Genomic DNA, 15,755 nt, shown 5'->3' on the forward strand with positions numbered 1-15,755 from the left:
TCTTAAAGTCAGTGAATAAATTCTCGACTGCACCCTATCTCCATAACAGAATTGTTTTTGTCAATCATTCAGTAAAGGTATGAAAAAAATTTCCCACATGGTGCATTATCTCCAATTGTTGCCCACACAAAAGATCTTACAGAGAATTGTGCTTCTTTCCTTTGTCAAGAGGTCTTACTTCTTCATAAAGGAGCAAAAATGGAACTTTTTTTGATGAAACATGAAATAAAGTGTTATCATTTTAGATTAAAAATCACAACACCAGGTTATAGTCCAACAGGTTTAATTGGAAGCACTAGCTTTCGGAGTGCCGCTCCTTCATCAGGTGGATGTGGAGGACACAATTTTAAGACACAGAGGTTATAGCAAAAGTTTACAGTGTGACGTAACTGAAATTATACATTGAAAAATACCTTGATTATTTGTTGAGTTTTTCATCTGTTCGAATACCATGATAGTTTCACTTCTTTCATGTGTAAATCACAAAACTTTATTAAAAAGTTACATTATCAGGTTAACTGTAACAATTGGTGTTAGCCCCGTGTTCTCTGTCTGTGCCATAATGTTTAGACTGGTTGTAATCTAAAAAGTGAGTTAACAGAGTCTTACGTAAACTCATGCAGTTTTGAGCAAAGTACAATGTAACTCTGCAAGTACATGTTCACCCCACAAACATATGTATACGTGTGCATGTGGGTTTGCGTGTGCGCATGTGTATCTGGGGTGGGGGGTTGTGTGCGTGTAGGAGCACGCGCGCGTGAGTGTGTGTGCGCGCAAGTGTGCGTGTAATGCAATGGTGGTCACCTGTAGTGTAACATGAACCCAAGGTCCTGGTTGAGGCCCTCCCTATGGGTATGGAACTTAGCTATTAGCCTCTGCTCGGCCACTTTTCCCTGCTGCCTGTCCCCAAGTCTGCCTTGGAGGATGGTCACCCGAAGGTCCGAGGTCGAATGTCCTGGACTGCTGAAGTGTTCCCCAACTGGGAGGGAACACTCCTGTCTGTTGATTATTGTGCGGTACTCATGCATCTGTTGCCATAGCCTTTGCTCAGTTTCCCAAATATACCATGCCTCAGGATATCCTTGCCTGCAACGTATAAGATAGAAAACGTTGGCTGAGTCACATGAGTACCTGCCACATACATGGTGGGAGGTATCCCCATGTATAATGGTGGTAAGCATATCCACACTCTGACACGTCCTGCAGCGCCTACCGTGACAGGGTTGTATGGAGTTGTCCTGAAAGCCGGGCAGCTTGCTACAATGACCTGTTGGAGGTTTGGCGGTTGTTAAAAGCAAGCAGTGGAGGTTCGGAGAAGGTCTTGGCGAGGTCCTCCTCCTCATCGATAATGTGCTGCAGGTGGCGAACAACATGGCATAGTTTTTCAGCTCCTGAAAAATACTGGACAACGAAGGGTACCCTGTCGGTTGCGGCACGTGTCTGTGTCCTGAGGAGGTCATGACAGTTTGTTACTGTGGCACGTCAGAACTGGCAGTCGATGAATTGAGCATTATACCCCGTCCTTATGAGGGCATCCCCGAGTACTTCCAGGTGCCAGTCCTCCTCATCGGAACAGATCCAATGTATACGTTGGGTTTGTCCATAGGGGCTGGCTGTTTTAATATGTTTTGGGTGGAAGCTGGAGACATGCAACATTGTGAGGTTGTCTGTGGATTTGCAGCAGAGTGTGGTGCTGAGGTGCCCATCCTTGATGGAGAGGCGTGTGTCCAAGAATGAGACAGATAGTCAAGAGTAGTCCATGGCGATTTTGATGGTGGGATGAAACTTGTTGATATCACTGTGTAGTTTTATCAGTGACTCCTCGCCATGGGTCCAGAGGAAGAAAATGTCGTCAATGTACCTGGTGTATAATGTTGGTTGGAGGTCCTGCGTTGAGAAGAAGTTTTGTTCGAACCTGTGCATGAAAATGTTGGCATATTGTGGTGCAAATTTGTTCCCATGGCTGTTCAATGTGTCTGGTTGTCAAAGGTGAATACATTGTGATCGAGGATAAAGCAGATGAGTTGTGGGATGGTGTTTGGAGATTAGCAATTGTTGGTGTTGAGTACTGAGGCTATTGCCACGATGCCGTCATTGTGGAGGGTGCTGGTGTGGAGTGCTGAAATGTCATCACACTGTAAACTTTTGCTATAAATTCTGTGTCTTACAAGAAGAGGGTTACCTCAGATTACAACAGGATCTGGACCAGATGGGCCAATGGGCTGAGAAGTGGCAGATGGAGTTATCCTAGGAATAGTTAATGCAATGTCAAAAAAGGTACAAAAGAAAGTGAAAAGAAATAAAGATAGAATTCAGGAAGAGATAAAGCAAAATAAACAAAATTCAACATTTTAAATTCTACACAAGTCACTAAAATCTGACGAAAACAGACTCCACAACTTGTCAAAGCATATTTTCAGTGCTGGAGATATTAGTTACCAGTAAGTCACAATGCTTATGGTTTATTTATAAAGAAGCAAAACACTGCATAACCTGGTAATCCAATGACAGAACAGAAATTATGGGAAATAAACAGGCATGAAGGCATGTGAGGAGAAAGTAAGTGTGAACATTTCAGAACTGGATAAAATAGAATCTATAACAGGTTCTAAACAAATAAAGATGCACTGAAGGAGGGGTGGACAAACAAAGGTTTACAGTAAAATGAAAGGCAAGAGTAATTAAATGATTAAAAAAAAAGTGTGATAACCCAAGTGAAAAATTACATGGCAATTGGGCAAGAAATAAAAAAAAATGATGGCCTTAAATTCAGAATAAATTGAGATCTCAATTATCGACAGCCATTTTCCAAAACAAAAGGAGACAAAGATTATGATCATAAATTGTTAAATTCAACGATTAGTCTCTGAAAGGCTGCAAAGTGCTTATTTTAATGAAGTATTAGTCATCAAGCTTATGTTAAGCTTTTTTGGAATAGAAGGTTCAAGTTGGAAATTGGAGGAGAATTCAAGTGAGAGGTAATCTGAAGCTCAGTCACATTTGCAGACTGAATTATGGCATTCTTTAAAACAATCTAATCAAGAGTTTGGTATCCCAAAATAATAAAAAAATGTCACTGTCGGCCAGGAATAAAACATTATTTAAATAACTGCAGGTAAAGTTCTTCTCTACAGCAACAAAATAGGGAGGGAAAGGGGAAAGGGAAATGTTAAAAAAAAAGAGACAATTTCTGGGGCTTTTGGAGCAATGGAGTCAAAGTCTACTAGCAGGAAAGAGCAAAAGAGGAGACAGGAAGGTACACAGGCAAAGATGCAACTAATTAGGGAGAATTTTAGAGAAAAAAAGGGGATAGAGAAGGAGGATGAAAAAGATGATTGATTGAATAAAACAGTAAACAAAAGTGGCTGAGGAGAGAGAAAAGTTCAGCCAGGATTTTTAAAAAGTAAGATATTTCTCTCGGGAAACCCTGAAAATAAGTACTTACAAAGTTTAACAGATCCTCCAAATAGCGACCCTTTATCGAATGCATCTTTCCAGGTGAACGTTAAACAAAGCTTTTGGCGGGGGGGGGGAAAGAAAAAAAATCATTAAGTCACAGATTGTCAGGTTTCTTGAAACATCAGCTTTGAAAAAATTAAGCATTTCATTGCATGTACTACAGTACCAATTAGTAGCCTTTTTGTGCATGAAATTCCAGTGAAGGTATCTTGCATGGTCAAAGCTGGATGCACAGAGTTTAAAATTTTATTTCTTTACTCTTGTACCATGATAGGGAGATAGCAACTGTGGTCAGGGAAACAAATAATATTTTAAAATTGCCTAAAAAATATATTAAACTATTTAAATGCCTTTTTTGAGCCATGTAGCATTTCTAAAAAAATAAATCCAAGTGAAACAAATCATATGCACACAATCATAAATTTTGACACCTGTAAACGAAATGAAAATGGAATTGTATTAATTTTAGAATAATGCTCTCTCAAGGACAGAACATTTGATTTGCTTATGATCAAAGAGCCAACAAATTGAAATGTCTAGAGCAGAAGTACTTGTCAAGTACTTGTCATGTGCTTAAACCTTCTCACAAACCCTGAAGGCTTGTGTGCTCTATTTTTTAAAAGAAATCAGGAGTTACCAATATCTGAAATTCAAAATACTCATTCTTATGCCCATAGCCACATTTTGTATTGATATAATCCTGTGCAGCCCAACCGACATTCAACCCCATCCCCTTGCATATTCCCAATTTGCATGGCTAGAGTGTACGGTCACCCCAAGTATAACTGACTCAGCTTCAATCACTCGGGCTGTAATATCTGGAATTTGATTGTTAAATATCTACACATTTGTTTTTTTGAACATTATTTCTGAAAGATCATTCAGGCAACCTTTTATTTCCTCCTAAAACTGGCTGAATTACCATTCTCAATCAGATTACACGTCTCTGAAGCCATTTGTAATATTTTATTATATTAAATATTCTGGATAAATTTAGTAGAAGGCAGCACTGCAACTATTTTAAAGCCTTTACAGGCCACCAGAGTAATTCTGGTACTATTATAAGGGTGGAAACTTACTTAAATGGATTTCAAACATGGAGTTCCAAGAAAGAGGAGGTCAGGTTTTGGAGGTGACAACACATTCAAGGACGATGAAGTGGAAGGGATTTGAAATGGATTTTATTTTTGGACAAAGACAGAGTGGTGTTGATAGCAGATTCACAGGGGAAGAAAACAGCATTTGAAATAAGAACACAAGTAACTGTATCCACACCTGAGAAAACCAGGAATTTACAAGGTTATCAATTTAGTAAACACGAGTAAGGGAGCAGCGTGTTGGTTGTATAGTGAAGGTGAGGATCCAAGGAACGAGAGAGAAGCTAGAAAATAATCCATATTTAGTGTCTGAGGCCAGTCTAAGTGGAGGGGTACTCTTTGGGCTTGGAGAAGGGAGGTCGCAGAGGCACCTCACATTTGTTCTTGGAGACAAGGATGAAAGAAGTAGTGCACAGCAGTTTAAGATGACCACTGACTATAGAAAAATGCCCCTTAGAAGCAGAGCTGAGGGCAGTATCAGGGGCAACAGTATGTTGAGAAAGCAATGGGGCTGCAGCATGAAAATAGAGGTGTTGTGGATGAGGAAATCAGTACCTGCAGAAGTATGGCGATAAATGGAAAACAAAGGCTGGATAGGTGGAGTTTTTTCAAAGTTCAGGTCTAAATGCAATGGGGAGATGGTGGTGGAAAAGTTAAGATTTGTGATCTCGAGGCCCAGCCTGATGCTCGAGGGTCATGGGTTCAAATCTCACCACAGCAGTATGGTGTGTTACTTTGTGTCTGTTGCAAAAACTCACATGCTTCACTCATCTTTTACATAAGGAAATGTGCTATCTCGCCTGTGTGCTACTCTGTATCCACAACAACATTGTTGATTCTTAATTGCTCGAACATCAAAAAGTGTGTTTTGGATCTTAAAGTTTTAGTTCTGTTCGAGGGGTTTGGCTATGAATACAATGGCTATTCCCTTGCCGTGTAACGATCAATCATTCTTTATAATGTGCTTTGGAATATCCTGCAGCTATGATTTAAACAAGAACCTTCTTTGTCTTGGCTTAAATGAGTTCTTCTTCAGTCTTGCTATTTGGTTGCAGAGCTAAATTTTCCAATGTAAACAAGAATATATTTAGTACTTTCTATTATTTGCAGAGGCCCAGAAACTTGTTTAAACAAATCAAATCAATTTTCAAGAGTTTTTAGTTGACTTTTTGAAAAATTTGAACACGAAAAATGTGTCTGTGCTAAAACAATTTGCTTTTAAACCTTTAAGTCAATTCTACATGATTAACCATGATTTTCAGAATTGAAAAACGTTTCAATGTATGCCACTTAAATGCAATCTAATTTTCTCAAAATAGATGAGAATACTTATTAATTGATTACAATCATTTTTGTTTAATTTGATTTTTAATTTTGTAATTCCTTTCGTTTTGATTAAAGTATGACTGAATACAATTAAGTAATGAACAACATTTGCAATAACTGGAAGCCATGCCTATAACAAATACCCAACTTTCAACTCAAATTCTTGAGGATTTTAAACAGTCAGATGCTTCAGTTTGGTGCAAAATTAGCTGGGAGTGAAAATTTCTGTATACGTGGGTGGCACAGGAGGTTAATAATTAGTACTACTGCCTCAGATGCGCATATGTGAAAAATTCCCAGGGGAAAAAGTTTTTTTAAAAAACAATCAAATGACATCGGACATTTCTCCAGAGCTTCACAGTTGCAATCACCAAGCAGGAAATCTCAGCGGAATCCCTAGTAATAGGTCACTGTAATGGAATCCTATACAAAGCAGTTTTGGACAGTCTACTGAAGACAGAAAGTCAATTAATTAAGTCAGCAGTGGGACAGTAAAGCACAATCAAATTCCTGCAGTTATTTGATCAACCTGTTCAGAAGTACTATTATATATCTGAAAAAAATGGAACTTGAAGTCAGATCTTCTGGCGCAGAATAACCAGAAGTGCTGAGCAGATGATCCATCGTCGCCTACTCCAGAGGTCCCAAGCATCACAGTCTTCAGCCAATTCAATCCACTCCATGTCATACCAAGAAACAGTTGGAGGTACTGGATACTGAAAAGACTACAGGCCCTTCTGTCTGTAGAATCACACTCCTAACAATGCAGGAGGAGGCCATTCAGCTCGTTGAGTGTACACCAAACCTCTGAACAGCATCCCATCCAAACCCAGTCCTCTACCCTATATCTCAGTAACCCTACGTTTGGGGTGGCTAATTTACCCAGCCTACACATCCCTTGACACTACGGTCAATTTAACATGGCCAAGCCACCTAATCTTCACATCTGTGAATGGGCAGGAAACTGGAGCAAACTGTGGTAGAAAACTAGAGCATCTAGCAGAAACCCATGCAAGCATGGGGAGAATGTGCAACTCCATACAGATGCTCAAGGCTGGAATTGACCCCAGGTCCCTGGCGCTGAGGCAGCAGTGCTAGCCACTTAGCCATTTTGCTGCCAACAGTACTAAAGATTTGTGCTCCAGAACTTGCCACACTTAGCCAAGTTGTTCCGTTATGTAGTGACAACACTGGCATCTACACAACAATGCAGAAAATTGCCCAGCTGTGTCCTGTACATAAAAATCAGTACAAATCTAACGAGGCCAATTACTGCCTCAATCTACTCTCAAACAACATTAATATTACAAAACATCACACACAATGCTATAAAGTGACACCCAGTTTGGGTTTTGCTCCTGATCCCATTACATCCTTGGTTCAAACATGAACAAAAAGAGTTGAATTCCAGAGGCAAGACAAGAGTGACAGGTCTTGATATGAAAGCTGCATTTGACCAAATGTGGCATCAAGGAGCCCTAGCAAAGCTGGGACCAATGGGAATCAAACAGAAAACTCTTTACTGGTTGGAGTCATACATGGCATGCAGGAAAATGGTTGTGGTTGTTGCAGGTCAGCCATCTCTTCTGGAGTTCCTCGGGGTAGTGTCCTACTCCCAACCACCTCCTCACTATCATAAAAGGTGTTACATGGGGATGTTTGCCAATAATCAATGTCCAGCACCATTTGTGACTCCTCAGATAATGAAGCAGTCCATGTCCAAATGCAAGAAGAGCTAGACAAGATCCAGGTTTGGGGTGGAAAATGGCAATATTTGTGCCACACAAATATCAGGCCATGGCCATCTCCAACAAGAGACAACCCACACACACTGTTCTGGACATTCAATGGCAGTATCATTACTAAATTCTCATGATTAATATCCTGTAGGTTATCTTTAATCATAAACTCAACTGACACGCCACACAAATTCAGTTGCCACAACAGACCAAAAACTAGACATTCTGCAAGGAGTAGCTTGCCTCCTGAATCCCCAAAACCTGTCCACTATCAACAAGGCATCAGTCATGAGTGTGATGAATACATTCCACTTGCCTTGATAGCTGCAGCTCCAACAACACTCCAAAAGCTTGACACCATCCAGGGTCACGTGAGTGATGGATAAGTTGGAGCCTATTCTGAGGGTCAGGATTTACATGCATTCAGAAAGGCAAGGACTGATTAGGGAGAGTCAATAGGCTGTGTGTGTGGGTGAAATTGTGCTTCACTAACTTGATTGAGGTTTTGAAGCGGTGACAAAGAGAAGAGATGAATGTAGACATATAGACACTGTCTATACAGACTTCAGCAAAGCATTTGACATGGTTCCACATGGTAGACTGTTAGTAAGATTAATTGGCTTGAAGGTAGGAGACAGAGGATTGTTTCTCAGACTACAGACTGCGACCAGGGGTGTGCCACAGAGCTCAGTGCTGGACCCACTGCTTTTTGTCTTTTATATAAATGCTTTGAATGTGAACATAGGAGGCATGGTTAGTAAGGTTGCAGATGACACCAAAATAGATGGTGTAGTGGACAGTGAAAATTATATCAGTATATTGGAATCTTGATCAGATGGGCCAACAGACCCAGGAGTTACAGATGTAGTTTAATTTAGGTAAATGAGTGGTGCATTTTGGGAAGGCAAACCAGGGCATGACTTATACACTTAATGGTAGAGTGCTGCAAAACAAAGAGACCCAAGAGTGCAGTTGCATAGTTCCTTCAAGCATAGTCGTGGTGACAGGGTGGTGAAGCAAGCATTTGGCAGAACATTGACTATAGGAGTTGGAACATTAGGGGAGGCGACTTTTAGAATACTTCATACATTTCTTGTTGTTAAACTTTAGAGGGTGCAGAAAAGATTTACAAGTTACCAGAATTGGAGGGTTTGAGTTACAGAGAGAGAATGGGGCTTTTTTCTCTGAAGCATTGGAGACAAAGGGGTATGGATAGGATGAACAGCCAGTCATTTTTCTATGGCGGGAGAATCCAAAACTTGGGAGAGAATAGGTTTAAAAAATGAGGGGGGGGAAAAAGACTTAAAGGACCTCAAGGTAACCTTTTCACAAAAATACAGTGCACGTACTGAATGAGCTGCCAAAGGAAGTGATGGAGGTATATACAACATTTAAAAGGCATTAGGGGAAGTGTATGAATAGGGTTAAAAGGACATAGGCCAAATGCTGGCAAACAGACTCTGAAAATTGAGATGTCTGGTCAGCACAAATAGGTTGGACGAAAGGGTCTGTTCCCATGCTGTATGACTATGACAAAGCAGCTTGCTCTTTGACACCACATCCACCCCTTCCACTACCGACACTCAGTACACAGTGGCACAAATATCTATAAGATGCACTGCTGAAATTCACCAAAAGGTCCTTAGACAGCACTTTTCAAACACATGACCACTTCCATCTGGAAGGACGATGACAACAGATACACGGGAACACCATATCTGCAAATTCCCCTCCAAGTTATTCACCATCCTGACTTAGAAATATATTGCTGTATCAAAATCCTGGAATTCCCTCCAAAACATTGTGGATTGACATATAGCACTTGGACTATATGTAGTTCAAGGCGGCGTTTGACCGCCATCTTCTCAAAGACAGTTACAGACACCCAATAAACATTGGCCCAGTCAGACAGAGGTCCCACATCCCACAGTAGACAATAGCTCTCAAATTTTCCTGCACGATTTTTAAAAATTTGCTATGCCAAAAAAAAGTGTTAAGTGACTTGTACATCAATCTGACAAAATACTGACAATGATAAGACACAAGCATGGTAACAAAATCTGCAGATTCATAGCTATTAACAAAGCACAATGTTAACCAATAAAAGATTCAGGACTTGCTTACTGGAAAGCAAAAGGCTAATTCATGACAGATCGCAAATTAAACTGATAAATCCTGTCTCTGGTTAGCTATTGGGGGGTAACAGTTTTTGACTCAATGTGATTCATTAAATTTGATGACCAGATATAGCCCTGGAAATATAATTTGCAATGGAGTGCTTCTAAATTATTAGCACATTTAAGACAGGCATTATTTCATAACTTCACAGAATCAACACCACATCAAACCTCCTCCAAGCCCAAAAGCATACATTTCTACTCCTTTATCCATGCACTAATCAAGCTTAACCCTAAATTAACATATACTATTCACCTCAATCACATCCTGTAGTAAAGAATCTGTAGTTCCAAAATCCCAACACAAAAAGCAGGATAAATGCAACTGAACTCATTAACACCGTATCGATCTAGATTAGATTTGATTCCCTACAGTGTGGAAACAGGCCCTTTGGCCCAACAAATTCCACACCGACTCTCCGAACAGTAACCCATCCAAACTAATTTCCCTCTGACTAATGCACCTAACCTATGGGCAATTTAACACGGCCAATTCACCTCACCTGCACATCTTTGGACTGTGGGAGGAAACTGGAGCACCCGGAGGAAACTCACACAGATACAGGGAGAATGTGCAAACTCCACACAGACAGTTGCCAGAGGCTGGAATCGAACCTTGGACCCTAGTGCTGTGAGGCAGCAGTGCTAACCACTGAGCCACCGTGCTGCCCTACTCTCAGTTAAAAAAATGATGGAAGGGGATCTCCACAATGTTATCAAGCAACACTTGCAAAAGGTATAACTTACCTAATGATCTTTGCTTAATGACACTCTGTTTGGGTTCTGCCTTCATCAAGAAACTTGGACAAAACTGGACTAAATGGGAATCAAGAGGAAAACTTACCACTGGTCAGAATCACATCACACAATGGATGATAGTTGTAATTGCTGGAGGTCAACTTCCTCAGCCTCAGGACTTGTTCTAAAACATGCCTGAACAGATGGGTTTTGAACCCAGCCTCTGGCCCAGTTGTAGGAACACTCTTAAGAGCACCACAAGAACCTCTCACTCTTCAGGGTAGTGTCCAAGACCAATCATCTTCAGCTTTTTCAATGACTTTTCCTTAATCATAAAGGCCAAAAGTGGGAATGCTTGCTCATGGTTGTGCAATGTTCAATACCATTTGTATACCCTCAGATGCTGAAAAAGCTGACGTCCGCATACAGCAAGACCAAGACAACATTCAGATTTGAGCTAGTCAGAGGCATGTAACATCCCAACCACACATGCTGAGGAATGACCATCTCAAATGATCACATTCAATGGCATTACCAACAACAAATATCCAACAATCAACATCCTGAGGATTATTATTGACCAGAAACTGAACTCATCCAGCTCTATGAATATTGCAGCTACAACAGCAGGTCAGAAGCTAGACATTATGTAGTGTGGAACTCATCTTCCACCCCCCCCTCCCCCAGTGTTTGCCCATAGCTACAACGCACAAGGCAGGAGTGTGATGAAATATTTCTGTCTGGGTGCTTTAGCAACATAAAAAAAAAACGCTATACATCCAGGGCAAAGTAGACCAATTGATTGGCACTCCATCCAGTCTTTACCTGCAAGATGCACAGCAGTAACATGCCAAGGCTACCTCTAAAACACTTTCTAAACTGTGACCATTGCCTCCAAGAAGAAAGGCAACAGATTCGTAGGAACATCACCACCTGCAAGCTCCCCTCCAAGTCACACGGTCCTGACTTGAATGATATCACTGTTCTTTCAATATCGGAGTCAAAATCCCAGAACTCCCCTCCCAACAGCACTGACTACTCTCCTACGAACCTGACCTTGAGAATTTTTTAAAACACACGGTCCTGACTTGAATGATATCACTGTTCTTTCAATATCGGAGTCAAAATCCCAGAACTCCCCTCCCAACAGCACTGAGTGTCCCTACACCCCAATGACTACAACAATTCAAGAAAGCAACTCATCACCAACCTTCTCAGGGCAGTTAGGATAGGCAAGTACTGCTGGCTTTGTGAATAATAATCTTTTTTTGACCCATTGAATGATCAGACTCAATGTCCGATTAAACAATTTCGTAAACACAGCTATCAGAAAGGGAACCTTCCATTGCAAAACTAGAATGTTGCACTATGGGTAGGCAATGATTCTCTTTTTTGGCAACTTATCACGAGTATATTACCAGATATCAATGCTGAGACTATGTTATTTACAATATAGATCAATGATTTGGATGAGGAAAGCAAATTACTACAACCACCTTTGCAGATGACACAAAAATAGATGGAAAGGCAAGTGGTTAGAATGACAAAAATTCTGCAGAGGGATTGTCGACAGATTAAGCAGGAAAACCTTGGCAGATGGAACTTAATATGGGGGAAATGTGAGGTTAACACTTTGGTCGGACAAATACAGGAGATGAAGAAAGACTGTGGAAAGTGGGAACGCTGGGATTTGGGAATCCTCATCTAAGAATCACAAAAAGCTCGCATCCATATTCAACAAGTTAGAATGCTATTCAATAGAACAATGCCTGATCTTATAATTCAAGTCCACTTCCCAGCCTATTCTCAATGGAATAGTTGAGGATCCATAAAACCGTGTCAATGCCAAACTTGGTAATGCAAGCTAACATTCGGCTAACTACCTGTTAAAAAGAAAATTAAAATAGACTTGACAATTGGCTATTTCTCCAAGCTTGTAGAGGTTCCATGATTTAACATCACAGGAAGAACCAATCAATATATGACATTCTTTTATTTAAATTTTAACTGAAGCCTTTCCCCATTAAATATTTCTTTCAATTTTGTAAGGATACAGGCAGATTTAATTACTATCCGAGTATCAAATTCTAATACCAGAGTAATAGGAACATGAAAAATAAATTCTGAAGATGGATAGATGGAAGGTTTTGACAAACATTAGATATCTCCATGAACTCTAACAGAATCAATGCGAAGATAATAATGACTCTTTCAGCAACTGGAAATTCCATTTTTAAAAGGCTTTTCACAATCATTTTTAATTCTAAAGCAATTCAAAGCCAATAAATGACTTTGGAAAATTCTTGATTGGTGCACTGTAGGCAGGCATAGCAGCCAACTTGCAAACAACAAAGGATGCAAAAACAGCAATGAGGTAAATGGACAGAAATTCTAGCTGTAATGCTAGTGCATTTTATCCTATGTTTCTTCAGGTCTTCAGGTGTGCCAACAGATAAATGGCAAATTCTGTCTGCTTCTGTTTCAATCAGGTAATGGGATCTTTTATGTCAAGCTGTGGAGGAAGACCACTATGAGAAAGTCCATAGTCTTAAAACTTGTCCTTAAACATTTAGACAAAAATATAATGCTGAATTATAGAACACATTTGCTGCACTAGAAAATAGACAGGCAGGGAGGCTCAGAAAAATGGGGGAAACTCGAAGAATGCAGAAAACATTTGTTAAAAATCACAACACCAGGTTATAGTCCAACAGGTTTATGAAGCCTGTTGGACTATAACCTGGTGTTGAGAGATTTTTAACTTTGTACACCCCAGTCCAACACCGGCATTTCCAAATCATGAACATATCTGTGCTCACCAAGTGATAATAGGATGCCCTAAGGCAATTCAAGAACATTTGCCTGAGCATCAGTGAATCTGTGTGAACAGGACACCAAGTGATAACATTCACAGCCGTTGCCTTGTGAAATTAATAACAGCATTTGATTCTGACCCTGAAATGAAACTCTGTACGATCAAAAGCCTTGTAATTGACAGTCAGATCCTGTCAATTATAATGGATTCTTATTACCCCTTGCAAGCGGGGCAAACCCTGAGAAAAAACATCTTTGATGTTACAAGACCCTGACTTGAGAGTTCAAAAGGTCACGAGAGAGACCATTTTAGTGCTGAGGCTGTTGAAGCCAGTAGAGAATTAACTCTTAGTGCTTACCTGCTATGGATTGAATTTATTTGCATTTTGGGACTTTATGATGATATTGAGTAGCCATTACCAGTTATTAAATACAAACTGTAAAAGGTAATAGTGATGAAGCTTTAACTTATTTGCTGTCCTTGCAGACCACTCTACAGACATTACAGACTGCCCCACTATCAATTCTATCTAATCAGATCTTATGTCTTATTTGAATTTGAATCACAACCCTGAAAAGAAAGCATGTTTAATTCGAAGACTAATGAATCAATTTAAATGCAACCTTACGGTAACATCTCAGCCGCAAGTACAGAATGATTCAGTGCTTAAAAAGCAGGAGTCTGCTCCTAGCTTAGAAATTATTCTAGGCCTCTATTGAAGAGATTCTGGCACAATGTGTCAGGGAGCCATTTTATGGTCAAAGGATTGCCCCCCCTGCTAAGAAGCCATTTTGTAAAACAATTGTATCAGACATGTGAGCTGTGCAAGGTTATTTTATGAACTCTCCAATTAGTGGAGACTGGTACCTCTTTATGATAGGAGTTTATCTCTTTAGCAGGCGCCTAACTCAGCTGGGTATGTTTTTCCCACTTGATGAATGGCTTAGGGCCTGTAGGAGTGATCAGTCAAGCGTACACGGACCTGTCAATTAACTTTTCTTCCTTAGTTTATCTCTTTAGCAGGCGCCTAACTCAGCTGGGTATGTTTTCCCACTTGATGAATGGCTTAGGGCCTGTAGGAGTGATCAGTCAAGCGTACACGGACCTGTCAATTAACTTTTCTTCCTTAGGAATTATTGTCCTTCACTGTTAACTATCCAAATAAGAACATGCAACGTTTTTGTAAACTTTTGTATAAAGGAAGCCACTTTACATCAATACTTCGGAGTAGTTTGCTGGGGCACTTGAACAGCTGGTACCCTACTCTCCTAGATTATGAGAACCTAGTTAGTTTTGCTTATAGGTATCAGTGTTATGTTGTAACAGTGATGCTATTGGTAAATAAAAGGGATGACTAAAATTAAACTAATCTGTCTGTAAGAGGTTTCTTATTCCAGACTTCCAAAGAGTACGATCTCTGGGACGAACCAAGAGAGGCGCTTACAGGTCTGAGTCCATAATGGATTCCCTGGGCCATCTCAAATCTGTACTTTAACAACTACAAGAGGTGGGCAACATAGGAGTACTGAGCAGAATTTACTGACATGCAGGAATGAAACAATTGAAAAAAATCAGTACAAAACATCTACTTAAAGAGCAACAGAGATTTAAATACCTGATTTTCTGAGAATGGAAACTTGGGCTCAATGGCACACAGTTGATCATAATATCTGAAACAGAAGCAAAATCAGTAAGGATAAAAAAAACTTAGATGTTCAGTATATTTTCTGCTATTTTGAGATTTAATCAATTCCCCGGCCTTTTTGAACAGTACAATGTTAACTTTTTATGCTAATGGAAGATGAGGCCTTGGTCGAAGATTTATCCAAATCTTCAATTTAGGTGTACCCAAGACAACTGAATAATGCTTTTAAATTGGAAGCCTGATATTGTTGAATCATAATGTTATGCACTAAGACTTCACAAAAGCTTCTCAAAGTAGCAAGCTCCTTAAAATTACAGAGTAAAAAGTTATCCCCAAATATAACAGACAATGCTTCAAGCAATTCACACAAGTGTTCAGGTAACGTTGCTTTTGTTTGATAGCAGCCACACAGATGAATGCAGCAAGATGTTTTACAACTATAATCTAAATTAACGTTAGCTACAAATTAATTGTTCAATTTTTCATTGCTATTCATTGATTACTTCTGTAATTAACTCTGCAATAGAATCCTTGTTACTGGAGCTCAGATATCTTCTTCGTCAGACCCTAACTGAAAGGTACATTGGCCCTTCAAGTTAAAGTGAAACAATGACTCAAATTGTGTAGTGGTATCTGTGCAATAGGAGCTTGCAACAGAAAAATATAGAAGATTTTCATAGATGCATGCAACTGTCCAAAAACAACACAAAGATGTGCTAGTAAGTCTATGCTATCAAAAATCTCATTTGCACAGCTAAA

The 15,755-nt window shown here is 39.9% G+C and overlaps 1 protein-coding gene across 4 annotated transcripts in view; it reads right to left on the minus strand.

Moving 5' to 3' along the window:
- The window catches only part of LOC122549299 (programmed cell death 6 interacting protein), a 102,716-nt gene that overhangs the window by 67,682 nt on the left and 19,279 nt on the right, over positions 1-15,755 (minus strand). For all 4 annotated transcript variants that reach the window (XM_043688857.1, XM_043688855.1, XM_043688859.1 and 1 more), the window contains exons 2-3: positions 14,967-15,021; positions 3,446-3,515 (exon numbers count right to left, since the gene is read on the minus strand). In XM_043688857.1, coding sequence (XP_043544792.1) covers positions 3,446-3,515; positions 14,967-15,021 — 125 coding nt within the window. The remainder of the gene's footprint in view (positions 1-3,445; positions 3,516-14,966; positions 15,022-15,755) is intronic.

This window comes from Chiloscyllium plagiosum, chromosome 4, assembly GCF_004010195.1.
Source record: "Chiloscyllium plagiosum isolate BGI_BamShark_2017 chromosome 4, ASM401019v2, whole genome shotgun sequence".
Classification (NCBI taxonomy): domain Eukaryota; kingdom Metazoa; phylum Chordata; class Chondrichthyes; order Orectolobiformes; family Hemiscylliidae; genus Chiloscyllium; species Chiloscyllium plagiosum.